This window comes from Nilaparvata lugens, chromosome X, assembly GCF_014356525.2.
Source record: "Nilaparvata lugens isolate BPH chromosome X, ASM1435652v1, whole genome shotgun sequence".
Lineage (NCBI taxonomy): Eukaryota > Metazoa > Arthropoda > Insecta > Hemiptera > Delphacidae > Nilaparvata > Nilaparvata lugens.
Window position 1 is genome coordinate 29,544,677 of NC_052518.1, and position 25,061 is coordinate 29,569,737.

A 25,061-nucleotide genomic window follows, 5' to 3' on the forward strand; every position below is an offset into this window, starting at 1 on the left:
CCAAAAAACGCCTCATGTGGATCGGTCCCGAAAATGTAGAATTACATTCACACTCTCAATTACATTCTATACTCTCTAGCCGCGGTAGCAGAAACGGAAACTTGCTGTGAGGTTGCATCATGATTTATTATTTTCATATTTATATTAATTTATAAATAGAATTATACACAATCATTACTTTAAATGATTGGGATAGGGACAAAAGGCAAAGCCCAAAACTGTTCCTCCCCCGAATTTTTATACACATACTTGTCCGAAAAGTAGGTTATGTTTCTTTCACTTGAAAAGTTCTCATCCAACTTCCTGAGCAGACATTTACAAACGAGAAATTTGTTAATTGAGATGTTTAAAAAACCACAATATTCATTATGAAGATAAAGACCGCTGTAAACAAATCCCAAGTCAGCTATTTGTATAGCTAGATAAGATATAAAATATATTATATATATTTTTGTTGTTTACAAGTTGATTCGATGCTTGATAAACATCTGATAGAACTGAATATAACGAGAATTTATTTTCAATAGAAGAATTAAGGCCAATCAAAAGTCTGAGGAAGCAATGACTAAGAAGCTTAAGAGGGTCGGTCTTTTAATAACCAATATTTGCAGTGACATCAAAATTGGGATCCGCTCCAAGGCAAGAAATGTTTCGCGCCGTTAACCAGCATACATTAAAGAAGATAACGTTCGAAAACATCGCTTCAAGAATACCAGGAAAATGTGGTAATAAGTTACGAGTATAATTAATAAGCTACAACATGACGGCGAGAAGCCTTTTTGCAACCTGTTGCTTCTATCGTCTTCCATTCGAGACTAAATGAATTTTACAATTGATACAATCATTCTAATCAATTGAAATAGAACTAGGAAATCTTTTATTTTGCAAGTTATCATCCAGTATAGTTGAAATTCTAATATGCTGAATACTTTAAAATACATGATTTCATTATCATGAGTTGAAAATATTATTTGTTGAAATAACAAATTAAGCAAAAGTAAACATATAGTTTCTGGAATAAACTCAAATGTATAAAAGTTGTTTTGAAAAGTGCAAGTTGTTAAAAAATAGAAAGAAGTTTATTCAGTCTAATGGAAGATCTAATTGTTGCGGGTTTCTACTTGAGGCGATTTATACTGATTAGATTTATTACTTATAACACAATAACACACGGAGGTAAACTAGACACAACTATAAACACTGATAACTACCTAATAAATTACACAGAATTATCATAAGCGTTCATTCTATCACTAACTAGTACAGATAACGGTATAAGAATAACTGTCACTAAGAATAATAACTTACTGTATAACTAACTACAAAAGTCTAAAATCACTTTATCACTTCTGTCACGATTCGGAGTAGCCAATGATTCCCACACTGGCATCTCAACTTACTTGCCGAATGCAACGTGCACCATTTATTCTGTGCTACAGAATTTCGAGAAGGATCTGGAGGTTAGTCCAGTCAATATATACATAAAAAAGGGGGTGTGCTTGCAATTTATATTGTAGTTCTAATTTTTTAGTATATTATTTGGGTAAATAAGAGAAGTCCAGAACCAATTTTTTCATGCAAAATTTCCTTGTGCTAGATACAGAGTGGCCCAAAAATCTCGTAATCGGACAGAAAAATTTGCTCTCGCCCATATTCCAATACACAGAAAATGGCCAATTTCTATATTCAAAGCTGCATGTCTTGTGAAATACTTTTGATAAAATTTCCAAATCTATTGAGGATGTGAAAATTGTCCCCCTCTGAAAAAAACAGCTAAAGCAACGCTTGAAAAAACGCTTACTCTGCTCTGGTCCTTAGTTAAGCACAAATGAGATATTTCTTTTAACAATGTACCGGTAGCTAATAAATTAATTTACATAAATTTTTACTGTGCTCATCTATCATAATTCGAGTTTTACATTAATATTCACATTAATTTTAAGATTTTAAAAATGGCGATTCCAGCTTTTACATTTTTTCGTGATTTTACTGTTGATCAAGAGTTTCTAAAACGAGTCTGATACATCATAGAAACTCACGATTGATTCCAAATTGTAGAAAAATTCATCCTCAACGAGCTTAGTTGCATAAAATCCACCTGTATCTAGCACAAGGAAATTTTGCATGAAGAAATTGGTTCTGGACTTCTCTTATGTACCCAAATAATATATTGAAAAATCAGAACTACAATATTAATTGCATGCACCAATGTATATAGTGACTGGACTAGGTGTCGAAAACGCCCGACCAATCACAGTGATTGTTGATTACCAGAAGGTTCTGCAACGCACTTGTCATTGGTCGAAGTCTCCCTGCACCAAGACTTGAACTTACGGGAATGATCTAGAAGCCCCCTGCCTCCGCCGTGTTGATTACCAGAAGGTTGTAGGAAGTGTTTGTCATTGGTCGACAGCTCTGTCGACCGTGAACACATTGGAAGATTCCAGAAACCCCTCGCCACTGCCGCCCTTCTAAAGGCCTCATCCATAACATTATTGTAAAAAAATAGATTTCCTATATTTTGGGGGCCCAGGATAAATGAAGAATTCGAGGAGAATTCGTCCGGGATGAGTCGGACATTTTGATTGAATTCAAGGGATTGAGATTGAATTCAAGTGATTGAGATTGAATTTAAGGGGTTGATATTAAATTTAAGGAATTGTGATTGAACTCGAGAGATTGAATTGAACGGGATGAAAGGATGAATCTGAAGTTTTGTGAGGAAAATGTAATATTTAGCGAGGTCGAAGAAGTATGATTTACTGAAAATAGCAGAAGAGTTTAATTTTGATCTGCCTATAAACCCTAGAGTGATACAATTATGCACATTGATTACTTAATCAGAAGGCTACGATGAAGATTTTACTAGGGTTTGTTGGAGAGAGTAAAAACAGATAGAGAAAATGGTGAGGAACGAGAACGTGAGGAAAAGGAACAAGGAGACAATTTTTTATTTGCAACTTGAGAAGGAATTGGAATAAAAAAATAGAGCTAGAAGCAAGAGGGAATAATGCGGATAAATTTGAAAGACAAATTAACAGAAACAATATCACCAAAGAGAATTGGGTCACGTATATAATGGCACTCTTGCCACTAGAAATAGTGATTATCATTACAAGAGAGCCTGATCCACTCGCAAACGACTATGATCATATAAAAAGCTTATTGCTCAAACGAGTTAAGCTTAGTCCTGAGCAATTCCGACAAAAATTTTCTTTCCATGAAGAAGAGGCACACAAATCAACAGATTGTAAATCCAGAAAAGAAGGTTCTACAAGCTCAGGAAACAAAGATTCTACTCTTTAGAGAATAGTAATTCAGAACAAAATTAAAGTTAATAGTGCAGTTAGTAGAAATGGAAAAGCTCAGGTTTTATATCTGTTTCAAAAAGATGTGGTTGAAAATGATGAAACTCTTGATCTCAAAGAAGATCTTTCAGTTCTTAATACTATACAGACTTGTGAAAAAGAACTTATAAATGCAATAACTAAACTGAAATCAGATACTAGCACTACTTGTAATGTGCAAATAGATGATTTACTAAGGAGAACGTCGCAATCAAAAGAAATATTTCGAAAGTAAACATGCAAGTAATCAACAATACCCACATACTTCAGTATAATGGAATAGAAATTATGAACATTCCTAGGGTGAAGAGCGAGAGTGTAATCAACATAATTGAAATAATTTCAGAGAGTATTGATTTCCCTCTCAATGAAAACACAATCAATCAATGCTATCGAATGCCATCTCGGAATTCAAAGGTATTTCTCCTATTATATTGAAATTAAAAAACGAACAGAGGATTTCTATTGTCAGCGTAAGTCATCTGAGATTCTGAAGACTGGACTGCTGGGTATGGAACCAAACAAGCCAATGTTTATTCGCTATTCTAAAATGCAAAGATTTTCAATCCTTTAACGAACTGCTGATTAAGAAATCAGACTAAAAAAACCTTTCAAATCAGATATGCTTAGGACATAGGTGGTTTGGTTGGGGATGATCCTCACTACTCGAGAGACGGCTTGGAATGTTGGAGGATTGTGTAATGTTGTATGTTTTGTTCAATGTGTGACTTGAGGTAAAGCCAATCGCTAGAATGGCCGAAGGTAGGAAATATTTTATTTTGCAAGTTATTATCCAGTGTAGTTGAACTTCTAATATGGTAAATAATGTAGCACACATGATTTCATTATTATGTGTTTGAAATATTATTCTTTTATAGCAAATTTAGCAAAAGAAAACATTTCTTTTCTGAATGAGTTCAAATGTAAAAGCTGTTTTGAAAAGTGTAAGTTGTTGAAAAAAAAAACAGAAGTTTATTGAAGATCTTATTGTAGATTGATAAGATTTCCTATATTAATACCAAATTAGTGAACAATTGGAATCTAGTCTTAAATAATATGAAAGTACTTGAATTTGACAAAACTTCTTATTCATGAAAACTATGATGCTGTGCATTATTGTCACACCATGAATAATTTCATTATGTTCATGTTGAGATGATTATTGTATTCATTGACAGTGATAATCATTGCATCTTACTTATCTAGTCGTTGGTTTCATGTATCAAACATTATAAATTTCAGATAATTATGATTAGCTTGAAATTTCATTCTGGCACACTATCTGTTAGTGATAAGTCAGCAAATTAGTATTTCAATCGATCATCACAGATTAATAATATAATGGAGTGTTGTATCTATAGATGATAAGCATGAACGTACACATCAACACTTTGAACTATCAAATCGTCAAATGCAGCCTCAAAATGAATAATATATCATGAGCTCTTAACTGATTGCATAAAGACTGTAGAGATGATTATTTCCACCTCTGTCAAATAATGTCTGTATTCAATCCAATCAACTCATCACAACTGCGATTTCATATAATCAGTCTATAATAAGCTTAGCTTTGATGCATTGTTTGAAAACAGTAAATTTCCAATCAGTAGGTCAATATGAGCTACAAATTGGATACAATATTAATTATTAGAGGCTTATGGGAAATGTGGTTGATTAATACGATTTGTAAACACTTTTCGAACATGGTATTGACGCTAAACATTGATACATCTCATATCTTAATAATGCCTATATTCTACTGCGCTTGTAATATACTATTCGTTTAAGTATATTATTTATTTATTGTGCAAAGTACTACAATCATAATATAATTATGACATTGGAGGAAAAATAGGCTGAGCCTGTACTATTTCTCTCCAAAAATTTTGATAAAAAATTAATGTTGTCCAAAGTTCGAGGTTATGATATCACACACTGCTTCTTCACTTGATTTTTGATCCAGGAATAATATTATTGAAAGAATATAATGTGAACGAGTTATTACAGTTTTCATCACTTTTTGAGGGGTTTTGTAAAGACGAATATGGAAGAAAAATGGCTGCAAAAGTTTTATAAATTTATTGTCCCAAAGAATTCCACTCAAATTTCGTTACGGTGAAGAATTTCGTTGTGCTTAGGAGCACAAGCTTAATGTTTACTATAATTGCAATAACTCTGATGAAAACATCTATCTTATCTACATTGTTCAGGATAATTCTAGAGTTTTATGATGCACAGCTTCAATGGGATGTTCAATAGAACTATCAATGATATAATATTAATGGAAGGGTTGTACAGGATTACCCGGTATTACGATTGATGAAATATCTTTATGGCAGTCCACCTTGGATCTATGTAAATTATTAAGACATGGAGTTCAAGGGGCAATATCTATAATTTTATTATGGAATAAAAATTCTTTAAAAAGAATAAAGATTCATTTTAACAAATATATTTATCTTGGTATCGAGATAGACGATAAAATCGACAATAGATTGAATGACAAGATTGGAAGATGTGACAAACACAAGATTTATCAGACAGCAGTATAAATTATGTTGACATTCACGTCATATCAAATCAAACAATGCTAACAAATTACAATGCAATTTGAACGATTCTATCGTCATACTTGATGGAATAAAGCTGTTACTAGAGTTTAAAAACGATTGAAGACGGTGCCATTACAAATTATTATAGTAAATCTCTTTACAAACCTGATTGACTGAATTCCAAATCATGATTTTGAAACATTTTGCCTTATGGTTGAACTTGACACTTCGTTGTCAACAACGGCAACACATACCTGCATAAAGTTCAGCATAGTGAATGAAGTAGTCAGATATTTATAGTAACAGGTAGTGACTGAAATATTCACTGGTTGTTATTCATGGATGAGGTTATGCAAATATCTGATTTTCATGTGTTAATCTCGTAAAAGTACACCAGCTTGAACATATTTGTGGACGCTAACACACTATAAATACCGTGAATATTTCTATAGAATTTTTAGAATCTTAGTTACAGAAATAACTTAGTGAAAGTAAAACAGTTATTTAAAGTACTAGAATCTCACCTGGAATCTAATTGCAGGATATTGCCAGTAGTTTCACCATATGCTAAAGGAGTGGGATTCCATTAAAACTTGAAACTTACATTATATGCAATTGATTGAAGCAGCCCAACATGAAGCATTAATGAATTGAGATGGATAAAAGCAACCAGTTGTACCCATGATTTCTTAAATTAGTCAACCAACCCATGATGAAAAACCAACACTTGCAAGCGATATCACATTGAGTCCTACGTGAGCCGCAAAACTCCAACTTGAGCGTAGGCCTAATTTGATTTGTTAAGAGCTGAGCGAATAGGCAGAATTGGCGAGCGCCCTTCAAATCATCAAAATATGGCATTTAACGCAATACATCATGGTTTGAGTGCAACAAACATACGAGCATAGAAGTACAGCATATATTCTCAATGATTTTAAAAGTGAGCAATTTTAATATGACGGCCTTTTAATGAAATTTCGAGTTGAATGACGTATGACGTATGCGTCCAAGTTTCAGTAATCTGTCATAATTTGCAAGAATCCTCCATTGTACAATTATTTTTCAGTACGTCTTCAGGGGTAAGAATACGGTTCATATTTTCTGTTTAGAAACTTTTATACTTGTCTTGGTAATGAGTGTCATTGGTCTGGGCTTCAGCCTATTAGATAATTATAATAATAATAATTGTGCTATGAAGAATGTGTTTTAATTATGAATATTCATCGGATGTTGTTAAAAAACAATTATATGACTGAAGGGCTTCCAGATAAGAATCATGACAATGTCAGCCATGGACATAGCCAGCTAATGATATATTGCGAAGGACCAGAAATCATGAGGAATCAGTTCAAGGTAAAAGTTGACTTGTAAATAGTCTGAAACCCTAAAGAAGTAACAAATTAAAAGACTAGCATGTTGGCTATTGTGATAAAGCATTGTTTGAACAGTGTGAAATGGCAGTAATAGTAATAACAGAGTAGTTAAGTGTTGTGTGCAGTGTCAAGTGTATAACTAGATTAAAGTGCAGTTGTGGAAAACAGTAATAATTTTATACTCTAAACATGAACATAGTGTGCTGTATTGTGTAATCCATGAACATTTCCAACTAGCCTTGCAAGTTTGATTCAATTAGAGGGTAGTGCTTAGACCTTATGATAGATGGGTAAACTTCAAAAGCACATAGTTTGAATTTATTTCTGATGCCTCCGTGTGTATAATGAACACGCAGCTTTTTTCTGCGTATTATCAATTCATTGTTTCCAAGTATATTTGCTTAGAAAGTTATTCATTTTCGTTTGAACTCAGTCCTTTCGAATCAGTAAACACATTAGCCGGTCAATGTGGCTGAAACAATCTCTAGCCTCTGCTTTGCTAAACGCGTTCCATTTACCATCATTCAATGGAAACTTTTAGTTTGGAAGTTGGTGCTTCCACTTCACATTATTTATTGTTGGCGAGATAAAGTGGATCGAATTCGCTGGAAAAAGAGTTTTCATTAATGCATAGTTTGATTCTAAAGGTGTACTATTCTGAGAGCATGGAGACCGCGAAATTACTGGTGTTTAATGATAATATTCATTGATTATGTCCTAAAAACTATTTTTTAAAGTTTCATTTTTTTGGAAATGAGTGGTTTTTACAACTAAAAGTTATTAAGTTACAACTAAGTTATTTTATTTTATATGGACAATATAAAATAATAATGACTGGCATTTATTGTTTGGTCCTTGAAAAGTGATTAAATTATGGCAAAGTGATAATGCATGAATATTATGCTCGAGAGATTTTCCCAGTTTCCATTTTAAAACTCAGGATTTTCTAAAGAAAGGGTAGCTTCAGTTCTACCACAGTATTCTACTAACAAAGATATTTGAAATGTGAATTTTCCTTTGCGGATTCCTGTAGTCCACAATTTTAGATCCGTGAGAAATAAGAAGTAAAGTGAAAAATGATTGAGATAACAAATAGCAGATTATACGAAAACTAGGGGGAAATTATAATTATTACAATTTATTTTTCTAAGCTTCATTATAACGTTTTATACTGATTATTTTGTTTTTTATTGGAAATATAACTTATTTACTATCAAGTTATAACTTTAGGATCGCCATTTTTCGAGAAAAATAATCATTATGTTTGCTCTTTCTTGTAAAATGCCTTGAGTGGAAGTGGTGTCAAGCTCTTTTCAGGGTCCTATTACACAGCCATTATATAGTACGATAGGTCATATCGTTCATCCGATAATATTTGATAGCCTGATCCTTGAACCTTGATGTGAAGGTGCGAACAGAACGAGTGGGTCGATCCTTTCAGTTTTGATCCATGCCACGATATTAAAAGCATTTGGATGTCATGTTGCTGAAACGCGATCGATACAACCGTTCTGTTTACCCCCATGTTTTACAATGTGTTTGTGTTGCAAGCAAGTTGTTCGCGAACGCGACCTACACTGAAAGCTACATCAACCTGATCGTTCTGTTCGTATCCTAACACTGGTCTAATAGAAATAGGGTATCGAACCTATTAAATATAATAAATATTCGACTATCTATGACCAAATCAGTCAATATGATTGGGTAATGGGGCCCTTAGAAACAGTTTTCAGGTCGGTGTGTGCTTTATTTATTTGTTGTAGTACAATCTAAGCCTACTAGTCTTGAAGAAATTCATTTGAAGTGGAATTTGCTTTCACTGAAGTTATATTTTCCTTCATTTCGAAGTGAACTTAACTTTGTTCAAGAGATTCAACTGTTTAGTTGTTGAAATGTAATGGTTCAACTGAAACAGAACACATTTAATTAAGAGTTTTAGAGCAGGTTTTAGTGTCATGTATAATGTACAACCTCAAATACAGTATAAAGGCCTATCCATTATGCATTGTGAATAGTGTCAAGTATAGTGAAATGTGTAACTTGAATGTTATGTTTCATGTATATTGTTCAACCTTAAATAATACTGTGTATTCACTATGCATTGTGATTAGTGTCAAGTATAATGACATTGTATAAGTATCATCAAAATTGTACAACCTCAAATAAATAATATATTTGCTATACACTGTGAATAATATGTCATGACATGTATAAATGTCATGTGTAATGTAGAAGCTAAAATGCACTATGCATTGCTGAAATGAAACATAGAAGAGCCAAAGTTGTTAAGTTATTTGTTGGTGTCTAAACTAGGTTAATAAGAGGGAGCAAAGGGGGCAAAGGTAGGTCTCGTGCGAGATTATTATTGTTATAATGTCGACAAACGCCGTGTCAGTTTGCCGTGTTATGGAGGGATTGATGCATGCATGCACTAGACTCTAGACGGACACGAGGCTAACCCAAAGCTCCAAGCTCCAAGCTCCAAGGCTCCTCTAACAAGTACTTGGAGTGAACCCATTGCACTCACCAAGTCGTTTCTTCTGAACTATCCGAGCAAGTGCCAGTCCGCTTGGTAGACTCACTGAACCTGAGGGAAAATCATCGCATAAATGAAGTAGTCATTCTCATTTTCCGCTTATTCAGCCAATCGATCCACGTCACACAATTCAAATAAAACATTCATAAAAATAGTCGTACAGAAAATAAAATAACTTAAAATATCCTATTCCTGTCAAAAAACATTCATAAATATAGAATATACGATATAATTTTACGTACAAAAAATTAAATTGAACAAAATAGCATATTCCTGGCTAAATTTTATCGATAGAGATATAGAAAATAATTAAACGAAGTATACTGACTATTTGTCTGATAATTGAAGTGTTTTGAGCGAAATCGTTAATATTGTTTTGCTGATGATGCTCATTCCCCACATAAGTCCATGGGGATAGGAATGATAAATATAAATTGCAGTAGGAATGATAATCAAACCAATGGCAAGTGCAGACACTCGACAACACTACCGGTTCACAACGAATTTATAGTTGTATGAGAACATCATGTCCTAATAACAAATAGCTAATAAATAGAGACAAACATCTATCATTGAATAAATTCTTGATTTAGTGGAATACGTTCATAGCAAATAATGAAAGCGAATAATTTAAACAGGAAACACACCACACATATAGATTAGGGCCGATTTCCGAGCTCGGGATTTAGCTAAGTTCTAGACTTAAACTGGCTTTAAACTCGAGTCAGAAAATTGGCTTTCCGAGTCAGAGCGTTAACTTAGTTGAGGACTAAATATACACTGGAGCTTAGAGATCATGTTAGACCCTGGAGTTTATAATTTCGCTTTCTGAGATAAGGTCTTATTAGTACAGGTCTTAAATTAGATTCTCGCCTCTTTCCGAGTCAAGGATTTATCAAAAATCGTTAAGTCCAGGACTTAAAACAGCGTGATTTTAAACCCTCGACTGGTTTAACATTCAAGTTCTAGACTTAACTGAGCAAACACAATTCAGTTATTGTTTTGGAGTAGATAAAAAGCCAAATAGATATCATGGAATACTTAAATTATTTGGATTAGTACATCTAAATTCATAATTTATAGTTTGCAAGTTCATTTTGAAATAAAATTGTATCAGAAATATGCGTGAAAAACTAACCTCATTTTACGACTGTGATATAACCTAAAAATGTTCAAGCAAAATAATACAAGGTATGCCATGGAATTTGTATTCTGATCTGAATGTTATTATTCAATGTTATATTTAAACATATTGATAATAATAACAATAATCAGTTATCACTCCAGTTTTTTCAAAACAAATACGTTTTCAAACTCAATAGCCTAATGAAATTTTCAATCCAAAATCACTGGTTAGGATCAATGATCAATAATAGCATAACGTAAAATGAAATGTTTATTCATTCACCTTTCAAAGGTTTTGCTTTGAATAGGCCTACAAAGAAATCGAAACGTATTTTAACAAAATAGTTTGGAGAGCAAGCTCATTTGAATTGTCCCACTGTAATCAGCTGTTTCCGTTATGCTATAATGCCAACAATACAACAGCAAAATATTGTGAATTTCCCTCACTGCGTTAAAGTCCTGGACTCAAATAAGTCGAGAACTTGATAGACTCCGGAGTTTAGAAGATAAAATCGTGACTCAGAAAGTCAATTTAGACCCGAGAGCTTATTTTAGTCCTGGACTCTGTAAGTCCAGAACTCATAGATCCCGAGCTTGGAAACCGGCCCTTAGAAACTAACATTATTTTCGAAATTTCCGGGAGAGTTAGCCAACCTTCCTCAACGAACTAGTAGTAATCAACTAGTTCATAGTTTCCTACAACTAGTTCGTTGAGGAAGGTTGGCTAAGCCTCCGGAAATTTCAAAAAAAATGTAGGAAACTAATTGTAGGGAACTATGAACTAGTTAACTACAACTAGTTCGTTGATGAAGGTTGGCTAAGCCACCGAAAATTTTGAAAATAATGTAAGTTTCCAAGTATTTTTAATCTATCTGGATATGCAATTACTGGATTGATGTATTTGATGGGTTTAGTTGGTGATATTTCCTTTACCAGTCCTATCACCAACTACACCCATCAAATCCATCAATCCAGTAATTGCATCTCCAAAAACTGCATCTACCTCCTTTCCTGCAACTTCTGTACTGTCTTCTACATAGGTTAAACCACCACTACCCTAAACCTCCGGATCAACAATCTCAGGGCTTCCTTTAAAAATAATACTTCCCTACCCATCCCTACCCATGGCTCTGAGCACAACAAGAACTTTGACCAATGCTTCAAAATCAAAGTTCTTGCCACTCTCTCTCCTACAGGAGGGATTGGTGGAGTTTTCTGAGGTACTGGTCAAGGTGGTGAGGATTGCTGCAAATTGTATGACCTCGGATTGAGAGGGAACGTGGGAGGGATCTTTTGATGTGGTAGGGATGGCAACTCTCTATCCCCCCTGATAAGGCTCCGATCATTGATGACATATTCCTCATAAGGCCTCATGGACATGACACCCTCTCCCACTTCTTCAATCAACTCAACACCAACTTCTCTGTCTCCTTCACCTGGAATATTTCTGAATCCTCCATCAACTTCCTAGACATCAACATAGCCTAATCCTTTCTGATTACAATGCCTTATCCACCAGTACTTTCACAAAATCCACCCACATTCAGCAGTTCCTACACTTTGAGAGTTGTCATATATATTTATAATGAAGCGAGCTATCTGAACATAAATTAAAAAAAAAACACTTTTGAAGTGGAAATGCACTTACTTTGGTAGTGACGATCGTTTCGACCAGTTGTTGGTCATCATTAGACTGTGGAAATTTACTCAGATGACAAGGCTATGTGTGGTAAGGGATGAAGGTGGGGGAATAGGTTGTGATGGGGTTTGGTGGATACTTAGTGAGGCGGTAATTTTGAACTGTGGACTATTTTGTCAATGAGTGTGTGGGAAGAGAAATTCATTTGATCATTTAGGAGACTGTTGGGAAACTGTTTTGTGTGGCTGTAAATTTCGTATTGTTCCGTCCGATACATTGAGTTTTCTGCTTTTTTGTGAGATATGTAGGATTTCAAGATAGGTGGCTATGTCAGTGTATGTGTGGTCTGTTGATATAATATGGTCAGCAAAGTTTGAGTGGCTATGTTGTTTATTAATAGCTCTGATGTGCTCTTTATATCTTGTTTGAAAGTCACGTCCTGTTTGTCCAATATACAGTTTATTACAATCATTACATTTCAATTTGTAGATGCCTGGTTGTTCAAATCTCTGTTTGTTTGTCTGTTTGGTGATTTTGGTAATGCTTTCTCAGTGATTTTGTTCTTTTAAAGGCAATTTTGTATTCAAGTTTTTTAAAAGATATGCTACTTTCTGTGATTTTTGTTGTAGTATGTGAGTGTGATGAATTTTTGGTTATTTTCCATATTATTCTTGGTTGGTGATTTTGTTCTTATTTTGTGAAGTAGGTTGTCGACTAGAGTGGATGAGTATCCATTTTGTTGGGCAATGAATTTGATCGTTTTAAGCTCTTGATTGTAATCAAATTGTGTTATGGGGACAGTGGCGTAACTAGTCTGACTGTGCCTCAATGCTACTATCCCTTTGCGCCCCTATTCGTTGACTCATTCACAACCCCCCCTCCCCAGAAAACCTCTCATACGACATTTGACATTTCTTTGCACTTCCACACTCTTTGGATACTGTTTTGCTACACACAACACTAGTCCAGTCAACGAAGGGTTATAGAGGGAAAAGTTTGGAAGACCTCACAGTTCTGTTTAAGGTAGTGAGGAGGTAAACATATATAAAAAGTCCCCGTCCCTAACCCATGTACTAAGGGGGTGAGGGTGGTTTAAGAGTTGAATTTTTCATTGGTTTGCTTACACGTTCATATCTTGAAAAAAATGTGTTCAACCGACATGACTAAATATTCAAAAATGAGGGTTTATAAATTCTCTACTATTTTTGTTTCGTAGAGTTTTGTGATTTTCTCAACAGTTTTCGAGATATATGCTCTTGAGAGTGTGGAAATTGTTAAAATTACAGCTTTTCAACCAATTTTTTGCTCTTTCAGGTCGTATAAAATAAAAATTACAGCTTTTCATCCAATATTGTAGAAAATTATGTAAGCTTTACTTTTGTATGAAATAGTCATGTCCATAAGATGCATAGTTTTCGAGATGTTTGCAAGAAAACAAAAAATGGTACTTTTGAACCACCCTCACCCCTTTAGCACAGGGGAGGGGACTTTTGATATATTTACCTCCTCTCTACCTTAAACAGAACTGTGAGGTCTTCCAAACTTTTCCCTCTACAACTTACCCTTTTTTGAGCATTCATTGCCTGGACTAATTATACAATTTCTATCCAATTTGAGAAAGATTAGTCAAAGAAATATAATTAGTCTAATTATAATTATTAAATATAATAGTCCATGCTATGATATTGTTAGTATAACCAGAGATGAACTAAATCTATTGTTTCTCCATAGTATAACGAATACAGCTCCGTGGCCAAATATATTAGATTAGATAGCTATGATAATATGAATTACATTAGATAGACCAATAATTTAGATGAACTAAATATATGGTTTCAGATACCACTCCGTGGCCAAATGTTCTAATAAACTACAAAGAGTTTTGCTTCAATTTTACTTTAATAATTTTCTATAATATCAGATTTTCACGCTCCCCCCTCAGGCCTGCACCCCCTGAAGGCCTGCGCCCCAATGGTTGCATTGGCGTTATTTACGCCACTGCGATGGGGATATTCAATACTATGTTGATCATGTGGTGGAAAGCTGCAAGTTTATGTTGGGTTGGGTGGTTGGAGTTATTGTGTCAGTTGTGGTAGGTTTCCTGTATATTTTTAATGTTTTGAAAGTATGGTTTTGTTTAAATATGGTGATGTCCAAGAAATTGATTGTACTATTATTTTCCAGTTCTATGGTGAAGTGCAAGTTTGGGTGTATTTTGTTCAGTTTAGAGTGAAATATTTCAGTTTGTCTGGTGTTTCCTTTGTATAAAATGGAAATATCATCAATATATCTAAACCAGCTGATGATTTTGTCAAACTGATTGAGAATGTGTTTTTGTTCAATGTTGTGGATGAAGATCTCTGCTGAAATGCAAGAAATAGGGCTCCCCATGGGGAGACCGTTTTGCTGGAAATAATATTGGTTATCTCTTTTCTGTATAGGACTACTTTTTATAGAAATGGAAAGAAAAATAGAAATCTCAGTACCCTTTATGAATTATTTAATCACAACATGTTTCGGACATTGATGCCATTTTCAAGTCCACTATGATTGAATAATTCATAAAGGGTACTGAGATTTCTATTTTTCTTTCTATTTCTATAATATTGGTTATTGTAACAGAAGTAATTCTGTGAGGTGACTAGGTTAGTGAGATTTATCAATTCCATTGATATGTTCAGGTGGTGTATTATTCTGTTTTCTTGCATTTTAGCAGAGATCTTCATCCACAACATTAAACAAAATTTTCATGGACATCACCATATTTAAACAAAACCATACTTTCAAAACATTTAAAATATACAGGAAACCTACCACAACTGACACAGTAATTCACAATACCTCCAGCCACCAATCCCAACATAAACTTGCAGTTTTCCACCACATGATCAACATACTATTGAATATCCCCATGACACAATTTGATTACAATCAAGAGCTCAAAACGATCAAATTCATTGCCCAACAAAAAGGATACTCATCCACTCTAGTCGACAACCTACTTCACAAAATAAGAACAAAATCACCAACCAAGAATAATATGGAAAATAATCAAAAATTCATCACACTCACATACTACAACAGAAAATCACAGAAAGTAGTATATCTTTTAAAAAACTTGAATACAAAATTGCCTTCAAAAGAACAAAATCACTGAGAAAACATTACCAAAATTACCAAACAAACAGAGATTTGAACAACCAGGCATCTACAAATTGAAATGTAATGATTGTAATAAACTGTATATTGGACAAACAGGACGTGACTTTCAAACAAGATATAAAGAGCACATCAGAGCTATTAATAAACAACATAGCCACTCAAACTTTGCTGACCATATTATATCAACAGACCACACATACACTGACATAGCCACCAATCTTGAAATCCTCCATATCTCACAAAAAAGCAGAAAACTCAATGTATCGGAATAATACGAAATTTACAGCCACACAAAACAGCTTCCCAACAGTCTCCTAAATGATCAAAAAAATTTCTCTTCCCACAAACACATTGACAAAATAGTCCACAGTTCAAAATTACCGCCTAAGTATCCACCAGCCCCCACCACAACCTATTCCTCCACCTTCATCCCTTACCACACATAACCTTGTCATCTGAGTAAATTTCCAGTCTGATGATGACCAACAACAGGTCGAAACGATTGTCACTACCAGAGTAAGTGCATTTCCACCTCAAAAGTGTTTTTGAAATTCAAGTTTAATTTTAACAGTGAAAAAGTATGGATATGCAACAGAGCTATCTGAACAGTTTTGAAGTTTCCTGCTTGTTATTTGATTTCATGTCATGTAATAAAAACTGATAAAAAATAATTGAGAAAGTACTACGTAAAAATAGAGGGTTGGTAAAAAAAGGCTTATGAAAATACTAAATTGGATTTGAAAAGATGTTTTGAAAAAACTAACTGGTGATAAATTGAAAAAAATAAATGGAGGAAGTTCATTGGAAAAAGAGGGGAAGACGAATTTAAAAGAATGAGATAAAATGCTTAGTAATAGGATTTAGAAGAATGAAGAGAAAATTCTCAAAACAGGGACGAAACAGATTGCTTCTGGAATTAGAAAAGATAACAAACTTATTTGAGCTTTCCTCACTTTTGATACGATTTGTCAGCTAAAGCCAGAATTCCATTCAATGAATTTGCAAACACATAGAAAATATAGTTATTAAAATCAAAAACTTTACAGAATAAGAAAATCATAGCTTTAGAAACAAATGAATTATTGAAAAAAAAACAAAATGGATCGAATCAAAACTCAATTGGTATAATCATAGATATATCTTTGAATAAGTCTATATCGGTGACTACCACAAATATTATTCCTGATAAAATAGTCTGGCTATATCCTAATCACTAAATAAAAAGCATTCGGAAATGAAATTTGTAGGAAACTGAACATCTTTAACTGATAACTCAGGAAAACACTTCCAAGAATGAGAATTTTGTGCTCAAGAGTTGGTTTTAAGATTTAGTGCAAAATTCGTATTTTCCTATTTCAATTTATTGAACAATTCCAATGAATAATAAAATAAAGAAGGAGGGTTTCATTGTTGGTTTTTCAAATAGTGAATTCCTTCATAAAAATCCTATAAATATTACAGTTTTCAGTTGAGATGCTGAAGTACTTTGTTTCAACTTATTCGCGATTTTTGATATTGCGTTCTCTCATTACATTCAAAAAGCATTATAAAAAAGATGGCAATACAAAAGTTGTTCAACTTTGCAATTTTTTCCAATGATGAACTTTCATTTGAACAGAAAGTACCAACAGGGAAACTTCACATAACTGAATTAGTGTGAAATCAAGTCGTTTCTCGTGAACTGTTATATTGCGATGACAGGTTCAAGCACTGCTCTAGTTTGTTCACATAAATATTATATTATAAGTAACTGAGTCCTCGAACCAATTTCTGTACTAATCTAACGTATATTCCGAATGCATTCATATGATAGCATGTTACGAGTTCTTATGTGCAGTACGTGGATGAAATACTGTCAGACACAATAAGCTACAAGCACCAATATTGAATCGAAATATGAGTTTCTTTGATCCGATTTCAACGGATCAACTAAATATGAGAATATTTCATTCTATAATATGGTGGATTTGATATGGTACACCTGTATAAGGTATTGGCATGAAGTTAAGCTCGAGTTCCATTCGAAGTTACTCTTGTTTACTATCTATAGAAATTTGATAAATACCTGTGTTGACGTAAGAAAATTTCAATAACTTCTCTCAATTAGATGGTGTATTGTGATACCAAAATGTTATTTCTTTTTCCGTCATTAGGTATCTGTGTTCAGTTGGAGAAACGAAAAAGCTTGATGCTGTGTCAAATGCATTATTAACAACTTCAAAATATCTGTCTCAGTTGTTACATAATAGTCAATCTGCAACGAAAATGGATTTAATGACTTGTTTTACACTGTGATCAATTCTCTATATAGTTTATAAATGTTCTATTTTATGAATATTCTTCGATTATGAGTAGAATTTATGGAATTTCATTATGCTCAAGTATGCTGCTTTTTAGGGTCATGCCCTCATATCTGCGCCAGGCTTGTACGTGGGTAAAAAGATTGATTGATTGATTGAGTACTTTATTTATGTAGATTACAATATATACTGGCTTATACACTTATATACAATAGCTTACAATACAGCAAAATTATAGATGAATTTACATAATATAGACTAAGAAAATAATTATTGAACTGTATATGATATGAAAAAGCAATTTGTAATATAATAACTATAGATGATAATTAAATTGTTATGCATTTACATAAATTGGCGGAGCTTTGGACATATCAATGTCCATTCTTCGGAAAAGATATTAGAAATATCCTCCCCACTAACTCTCTACCAAAACGTTAATTTCATTATTTAAACTAAGGATTTATTTATTGATGGAAATATTGTAAAAGTTTTAATCAATATGAATATTTAAGAGAAAAAAACAGAAAATTGATAATGTAAAATAATTATATAGGTAGATAAGATCAAATAATTGATTAATAAAATGAAGTAGGATGAAAGTAGATCAGTGTTATCAACTTTCAGCAGTATGCAGTGGATAAATGAAATAACATGAGTTTATATAATAAATATATATACAATTCGTTCTATAACAGGTTTAAAGGTTTATATTGGTGGAATGGGTGAGGGATGGTTGTCATGTGATCGTTCTAGGGCCGGACAGTTTCAGTCATTTGTTCCAAAATATGTTTTTTTAAAGTCAGGATGAAGCTCGCTCGGCTCTCGATAGACCTGATAGAAAAAGGAAGTGCATTCCATGCACGACAGGCACTGACTAAGAAGGATTTTGTGAAAATAGTAGTTCGATGATTGGGTATCCTTAAAGTACTTTCTCCGGTTCTAGTATGTGTCTATCCTCCTACCTTCAGAGACAAATTTGAAATCATCTTTAAAAAAGTTCGGATTACCGTATTTCAAGATATCTCTAACAAGCTTGACTATTCGAAAAAGCCTTTGATTGGGAAGCTTTAATGTTGAACTAGCAATGTGGACTGGGGTGATATGATCATGGCGTTGGAGAGAGTAGACGAAACGTAGACAATAATTTTGGCAACGCTGTAGTTTATCATTCAGAGTGACTTGCATATCGTTAAGAACAGAATTACAATACATGAAATGTGGGAAGATGTGAGATTGAACCAATAATAATTTAATGTTTCTAGGGAGGATATCGTGCATTTTCTTCAATGCATGCATGGCTGAGAATACCTTTTTACAAGTTTTGTTCACTTGTTCTGACCAGTCAAGAGTATTATTCATAATAATGCCTAAATTTTTAACTGAGCTACAGTAAGGAATATCATTACCGTCTACACTAATTTTGTGAATCGATTCAAGGTCAATATTGTTTATTAGACGAGAATATCCAATTATAATGGGTTGTGTTTTGATGGGATTAAGCTTAAGGCCATTTTTCTTTGTCAATTCCACTATCGAATTGATATCCTGATTCATTATTCCAACTGTTTCATTAATTTTTGTTATGGGACAGCTTAAATAGATTTGAAGGTCGTCTGCATAAGGATGGAAACTGGAGAATTTGATAATGGAAGAAAGGTCATTAGCATACAAAGTGAAGAGGAGAGGGCCTAAAATTGAACCTTGTGGTACTCCATGCATAACGTTTTTCCAAGTTGACTTTTTGTCACCGACAGATACACATTGTTTCCTACCTAATAGATAGGATTTGAACCAAACTAACGAGTTGTGACTGAAACCAAGAATAGCCAACTTATTCAAAAGGACTGTATGATCAACAGTATCGAATGCTTTAGAAAAATCAAATAGGGTGAGGATGGTGCATTTTCTTTGGTCCATAGCTAACCTTATATCATCAGTGACACGAAGCAGAAATGTCTCAGTTGAATGGAATTTCCTAAAGCCTGATTGAAAGTTATGAAGCTTACTATTATTGTCTAGAAATTTTACAACTTGAGCATGAATGAGTCTTTCTAGCACTTTGGACAATGCAGGTAGAATACTGATTGGTCTAAAGTTCAGCATAGTGAATGAAGTAGTCAGATATTTATAGTAACAGGTAGTGACTGAAATATTCACTGGTTGTTATTCATGGATGAGGTTATGCAAATATCTGATTTTCATGTGTTAATCTCGTAAAAGTACACCAGCTTGAACATATTTGTGGACGCTAACACACTATAAATACCGTGAATATTTCTATAGAATTTTTAGAATCTTAGTTACAGAAATAACTTAGTGAAAGTAAAACAGTTATTTAAAGTACTAGAATCTCACCTGGAATCTAATTGCAGGATATTGCCAGTAGTTTCACCATATGCTAAAGGAGTGGGATTCCATTAAAACTTGAAACTTACATTATATGCAATTGATTGAAGCAGCCCAACATGAAGCATTAATGAATTTGAGATGGATAAAAGCAACCAGTTGTACCCATGATTTCTTAAATTAGTCAACCAACCCATGATGAAAAACCAACACTTGCAAGCGATATCACATTGAGTCCTACGTGAGCCGCAAAACTCCAACTTGAGCGTAGGCCTAATTTGATTTGTTAAGAGCTGAGCGAATAGGCAGAATTGGCGAGCGCCCTTCAAATCATCAAAATATGGCATTTAACGCAATACATCATGGTTTGAGTGCAACAAACATACGAGCATAGAAGTACAGCATATATTCTCAATGATTTTAAAAGTGAGCAATTTTAATATGACGGCCTTTTAATGAAATTTCGAGTTGAATGACGTATGACGTATGCGTCCAAGTTTCAGTAATCTGTCATAATTTGCAAGAATCCTCCATTGTACAATTATTTTTCAGTACGTCTTCAGGGGTAAGAATACGGTTCATATTTTCTGTTTAGAAACTTTTATACTTGTCTTGGTAATGAGTGTCATTGGTCTGGGCTTCAGCCTATTAGATAATTATAATAATAATAATTGTGCTATGAAGAATGTGTTTTAATTATGAATATTCATCGGATGTTGTTAAAAAACAATTATATGACTGAAGGGCTTCCAGATAAGAATCATGACAATGTCAGCCATGGACATAGCCAGCTAATGATATATTGCGAAGGACCAGAAATCATGAGGAATCAGTTCAAGGTAAAAGTTGACTTGTAAATAGTCTGAAACCCTAAAGAAGTAACAAATTAAAAGACTAGCATGTTGGCTATTGTGATAAAGCATTGTTTGAACAGTGTGAAATGGCAGTAATAGTAATAACAGAGTAGTTAAGTGTTGTGTGCAGTGTCAAGTGTATAACTAGATTAAAGTGCAGTTGTGGAAAACAGTAATAATTTTATACTCTAAACATGAACATAGTGTGCTGTATTGTGTAATCCATGAACATTTCCAACTAGCCTTGCAAGTTTGATTCAATTAGAGGGTAGTGCTTAGACCTTATGATAGATGGGTAAGCTTCAAAAGCACATAGTTTGAATTTATTTCTGATGCCTCCGTGTGTATAATGAACACGCAGCTTTTTTCTGCGTATTATCAATTCATTGTTTCCAAGTATATTTGCTTAGAAAGTTATTCATTTTCGTTTGAACTCAGTCCTTTCGAATCAGTAAACACATTAGCCGGTCAATGTGGCTGAAACAATCTCTAGCCTCTGCTTTGCTAAACGCGTTCCATTTACCATCATTCAATGGAAACTTTTAGTTTGGAAGTTGTTGCTTCCACTTCACATTATTTATTGTTGGCGAGATAAAGTGGATCGAATTCGCTGGAAAAAGAGTTTTCATTAATGCATAGTTTGATTCTAAAGGTGTACTATTCTGAGAGCATGGAGACCGCGAAATTACTGGTGTTTAATGATAATATTCATTGATTATGTCCTAAAAACTATTTTTTAAAGTTTCATTTTTTTGGAAATGAGTGGTTTCTTGGAATACTGATTGGTCTAAAATCCTCAACTTTATTGGGTGATAGAACTTTATTTAGAGGGCGAACCAAAGCAAACTTCCAGTTTTCAGGGAAATTGCCTTCTTCAAGTGACTTGTTGAAAATGTATGTAATGGTTGGTAAAACATCAAATAACATCTTCTTGATAAATTTAATAGGAATTTCGTCTACACCCATAGCATTACTATGAATACATTGAATTGCTTTGAAAGTGTCTTCTTCTGAGATTGGATGGAAATGAAATTGATCAGTAATTGTTAAATCTAAGTTTGTAACCTGCTCTTCAAGATCATCGATATGATTAGCAATGACAACTTCGTCGCGTTGGTTAGAGTGTGAAACAAAATGGTCATTTATATTGTTCAATGCTAAGTCAATTTGGTTATTCGATTTCTGTTTGCCAAGCCCGAATTCTTTTATTCCCCGCCAAAGTGATTTAGAGTCTTGTCTATTGTTTGTCATGAACGAATTCAAGTACCTAATCTTTGAGTTCCGTAATTCCTGTTTAACTCTATTTCTAAGGCTCCTATACTCAATCAAACTGTTCAAGTCAAATGTCTTTTTAAATTTTCTATGTGCTTTGTCTCTATGTCCCATCGTCTTAATTATGTCTTCAGTCATCCACGGTACTCGTCGTTTTCTATTAATCCTCCTTGTCACATAAGGTGCATGTTTGTCATACAAAGTCAAAGTCCAATTCTCGAAAGTCATGACCATGTCATCAACTGAGGGTAATGCTTCAATTTGATGCCATGGAGTCTTAGCCACATCAGTCAGGAAGGCGGCTTCATCAAAGTTTTTGAAGTTTCTATAAGAGATAATTTTCTGTTCTGGCTTGGGTATCTTATGGGAAAGTACACAGTAGATCAAATCATGTCTAGAAATAGCTGGGACTGAGATTTGGCCTGCTTGAACAACCTCATTGGGATCACTAACAATGAGAAGGGTCAATGAGTGTGTCTGATTCATTAGTATGACGGATGATGGTGAGAGATGATGGTGACGGATGATGGACAAAGACGGATGATGGTGAGAGATGAGAGGACCTACAGCTTTAGGTGGGTTCCGAACAATTAACATTTAAATAGACTGAATAAATTTGTGATAGTTTCGGTAAAATTAATTTATTGTTTAGGTAAAATTAATTTATTATTTCATCATCAATATAGTCTTAAGTTCAACTGTTTGCTAAATGGTACACTTATTGACTTGTGCATGGACATGATTTAAAATCCATGTTCTAGACGAGATCCGAACCCGGTATTAGTCTAACTGTTAGACCTAACCTAACCTTACACACCGTACAGAAATAAAATAGTAATGTCTGTTCTAATAATAAGCTTATGATTCTCTATGGTCAAAGGTACAGATAGAAGCCCGAATTTACAAAAGTCCTCAATATTAATGTTCACATTCAATGAAAATTTTCAATAATTGGTTTATGAGCCACAAAGTAAACAAAAGACAGATTCGGGCTAGAATTAATAAAATTCTCCTCTAGGCTATTGAACAACTGAAATATCGAAACATTCAATTGCTATTGAATTCACGAGTTCATTGTATACTTTTCGAATGTAACATGCATTCTTGTGGAAAATTTCCTGTTGGAAAGAATTTTTCAAGTGGAGCCTACACGATCTGAGGAATTAGTTGAAGTCTACAGGCCCATAGTGAAACCCACATATAATCCATTCCGGAGAATTTTTCTTTCGTAATCCAAAGACCAAAGCAATCATGTGAAAGCGGAATAATGAAAAAAGTCATTCGTTCACGGCCGCATTTTTTGTGCAGAAGGCGAGAAGGGCATTTATCGAACCCCGAAACCCCTACAGAAAGATGTCTCTTCTCGTTCCAATACACCACTTTTTCCTACCTTTTTCATCTTTCACGCTTTTTCATTCTACATTGTTACATCTGGCGGACTGTATTTCATCTTCTCTCTTCCAAAGCTGTACTCCATTCTGAATAGAATCATGATGTTGTTTCTCCAAAACAGAACATTAAACAGAATGTCTGGACTCTCAATATTCACACAGTGATCACTTTTTTAATCATTTCCAACTTTTCTTTCCGAAGGATATTTAAATATCAGCGAAATTAATTCACAACTGCCCTCCAACCTTTGATTGAACTTCAGTACGAATTTCATATTGTTACTCCTTCAAAGTTCAAACATTACTAAACAGTAGTCAACGTTCATGAGACTATGCCAATTACGCTCACTAATCGTCTGTATGCGCCTTAGGGTTTGCAGATATATCCATCAATAAACACTTTATTCACACAAGTGTAAGTAACACTCAAAGCAACACTCGTAAAAAACACTCAGTTTACATTAGTACAGCAACAGTCAAACTCGATTCAATCACCTGCCCACTTGAAATTTTCAAACTATGTGTAGCTCCTAGGGTTGCAAATTGTTTTTGGTAGGCATAGAAATAATGCAGAAAACTTCTTACATTCACATCCACTTGAAAAATCTGATAGAATGCTTTAGAACCGCAATGATAAACTGGTGAAAAGAAACTCTCTAAACTCTAAACTTTCAGCGCCGCCTTCCAGCAGAATCAGTGAATCGAACATAAATTTTCCAAGTTCAGTCCTTCTTAGTGTAACCGATGGAGGTATTTTTAACCCTACACCACACCTGACATCATTTCTGTAACCGGAGATATATTTGTCTCTATTTGATTAATCTTCCAAAATATTAAATATAAAAGAATACATGTGGTTCGATAGTCATTTTTGCAGACTATACCACCGCTGCGCACCAATGTAAACGGAGGGGGGTGTTTCTTCTCTTCTATAATATTTGCTAAAGTTTACTGCTATCAAATCATCTACAAGTATTTGAATCCTTGATTGGTTGAGAGCTTTTAGTGGATTCGTTCATTCAAATGCACAGATTATCATCATTATCTAATTGTCACCTGTTTTAGCAACTAGCAACTACGAGCCAGGAACTCCATTGAAAAAAAATACTTTTAACATTCAACTTCAGGTTTATCGAGCTAATCAAAACTTCCTACTTAATA

At 33.9% G+C, this 25,061-nt stretch overlaps 1 protein-coding gene across 7 annotated transcripts in view; it reads right to left on the reverse strand.

The window, feature by feature from the left end:
• Positions 1-25,061, reverse strand: part of LOC111044471 (calcium/calmodulin-dependent protein kinase type 1) — a 393,028-nt gene that overhangs the window by 180,598 nt on the left and 187,369 nt on the right. For 5 of the 7 annotated variants that reach the window (XR_005573327.1, XR_005573328.1, XM_039443134.1 and 2 more), the window contains one exon: positions 9,800-9,859. The exons of the other annotated variants lie outside the window; for them this stretch is intronic. Coding sequence is in view for 3 of the 5 variants with exons in the window: in XM_039443134.1 (XP_039299068.1) it covers positions 9,800-9,859 (60 nt within the window). In the remaining 2 variants the exon portion in view is untranslated. The remainder of the gene's footprint in view (positions 1-9,799; positions 9,860-25,061) is intronic. 7 annotated transcript variants of the gene reach the window in all.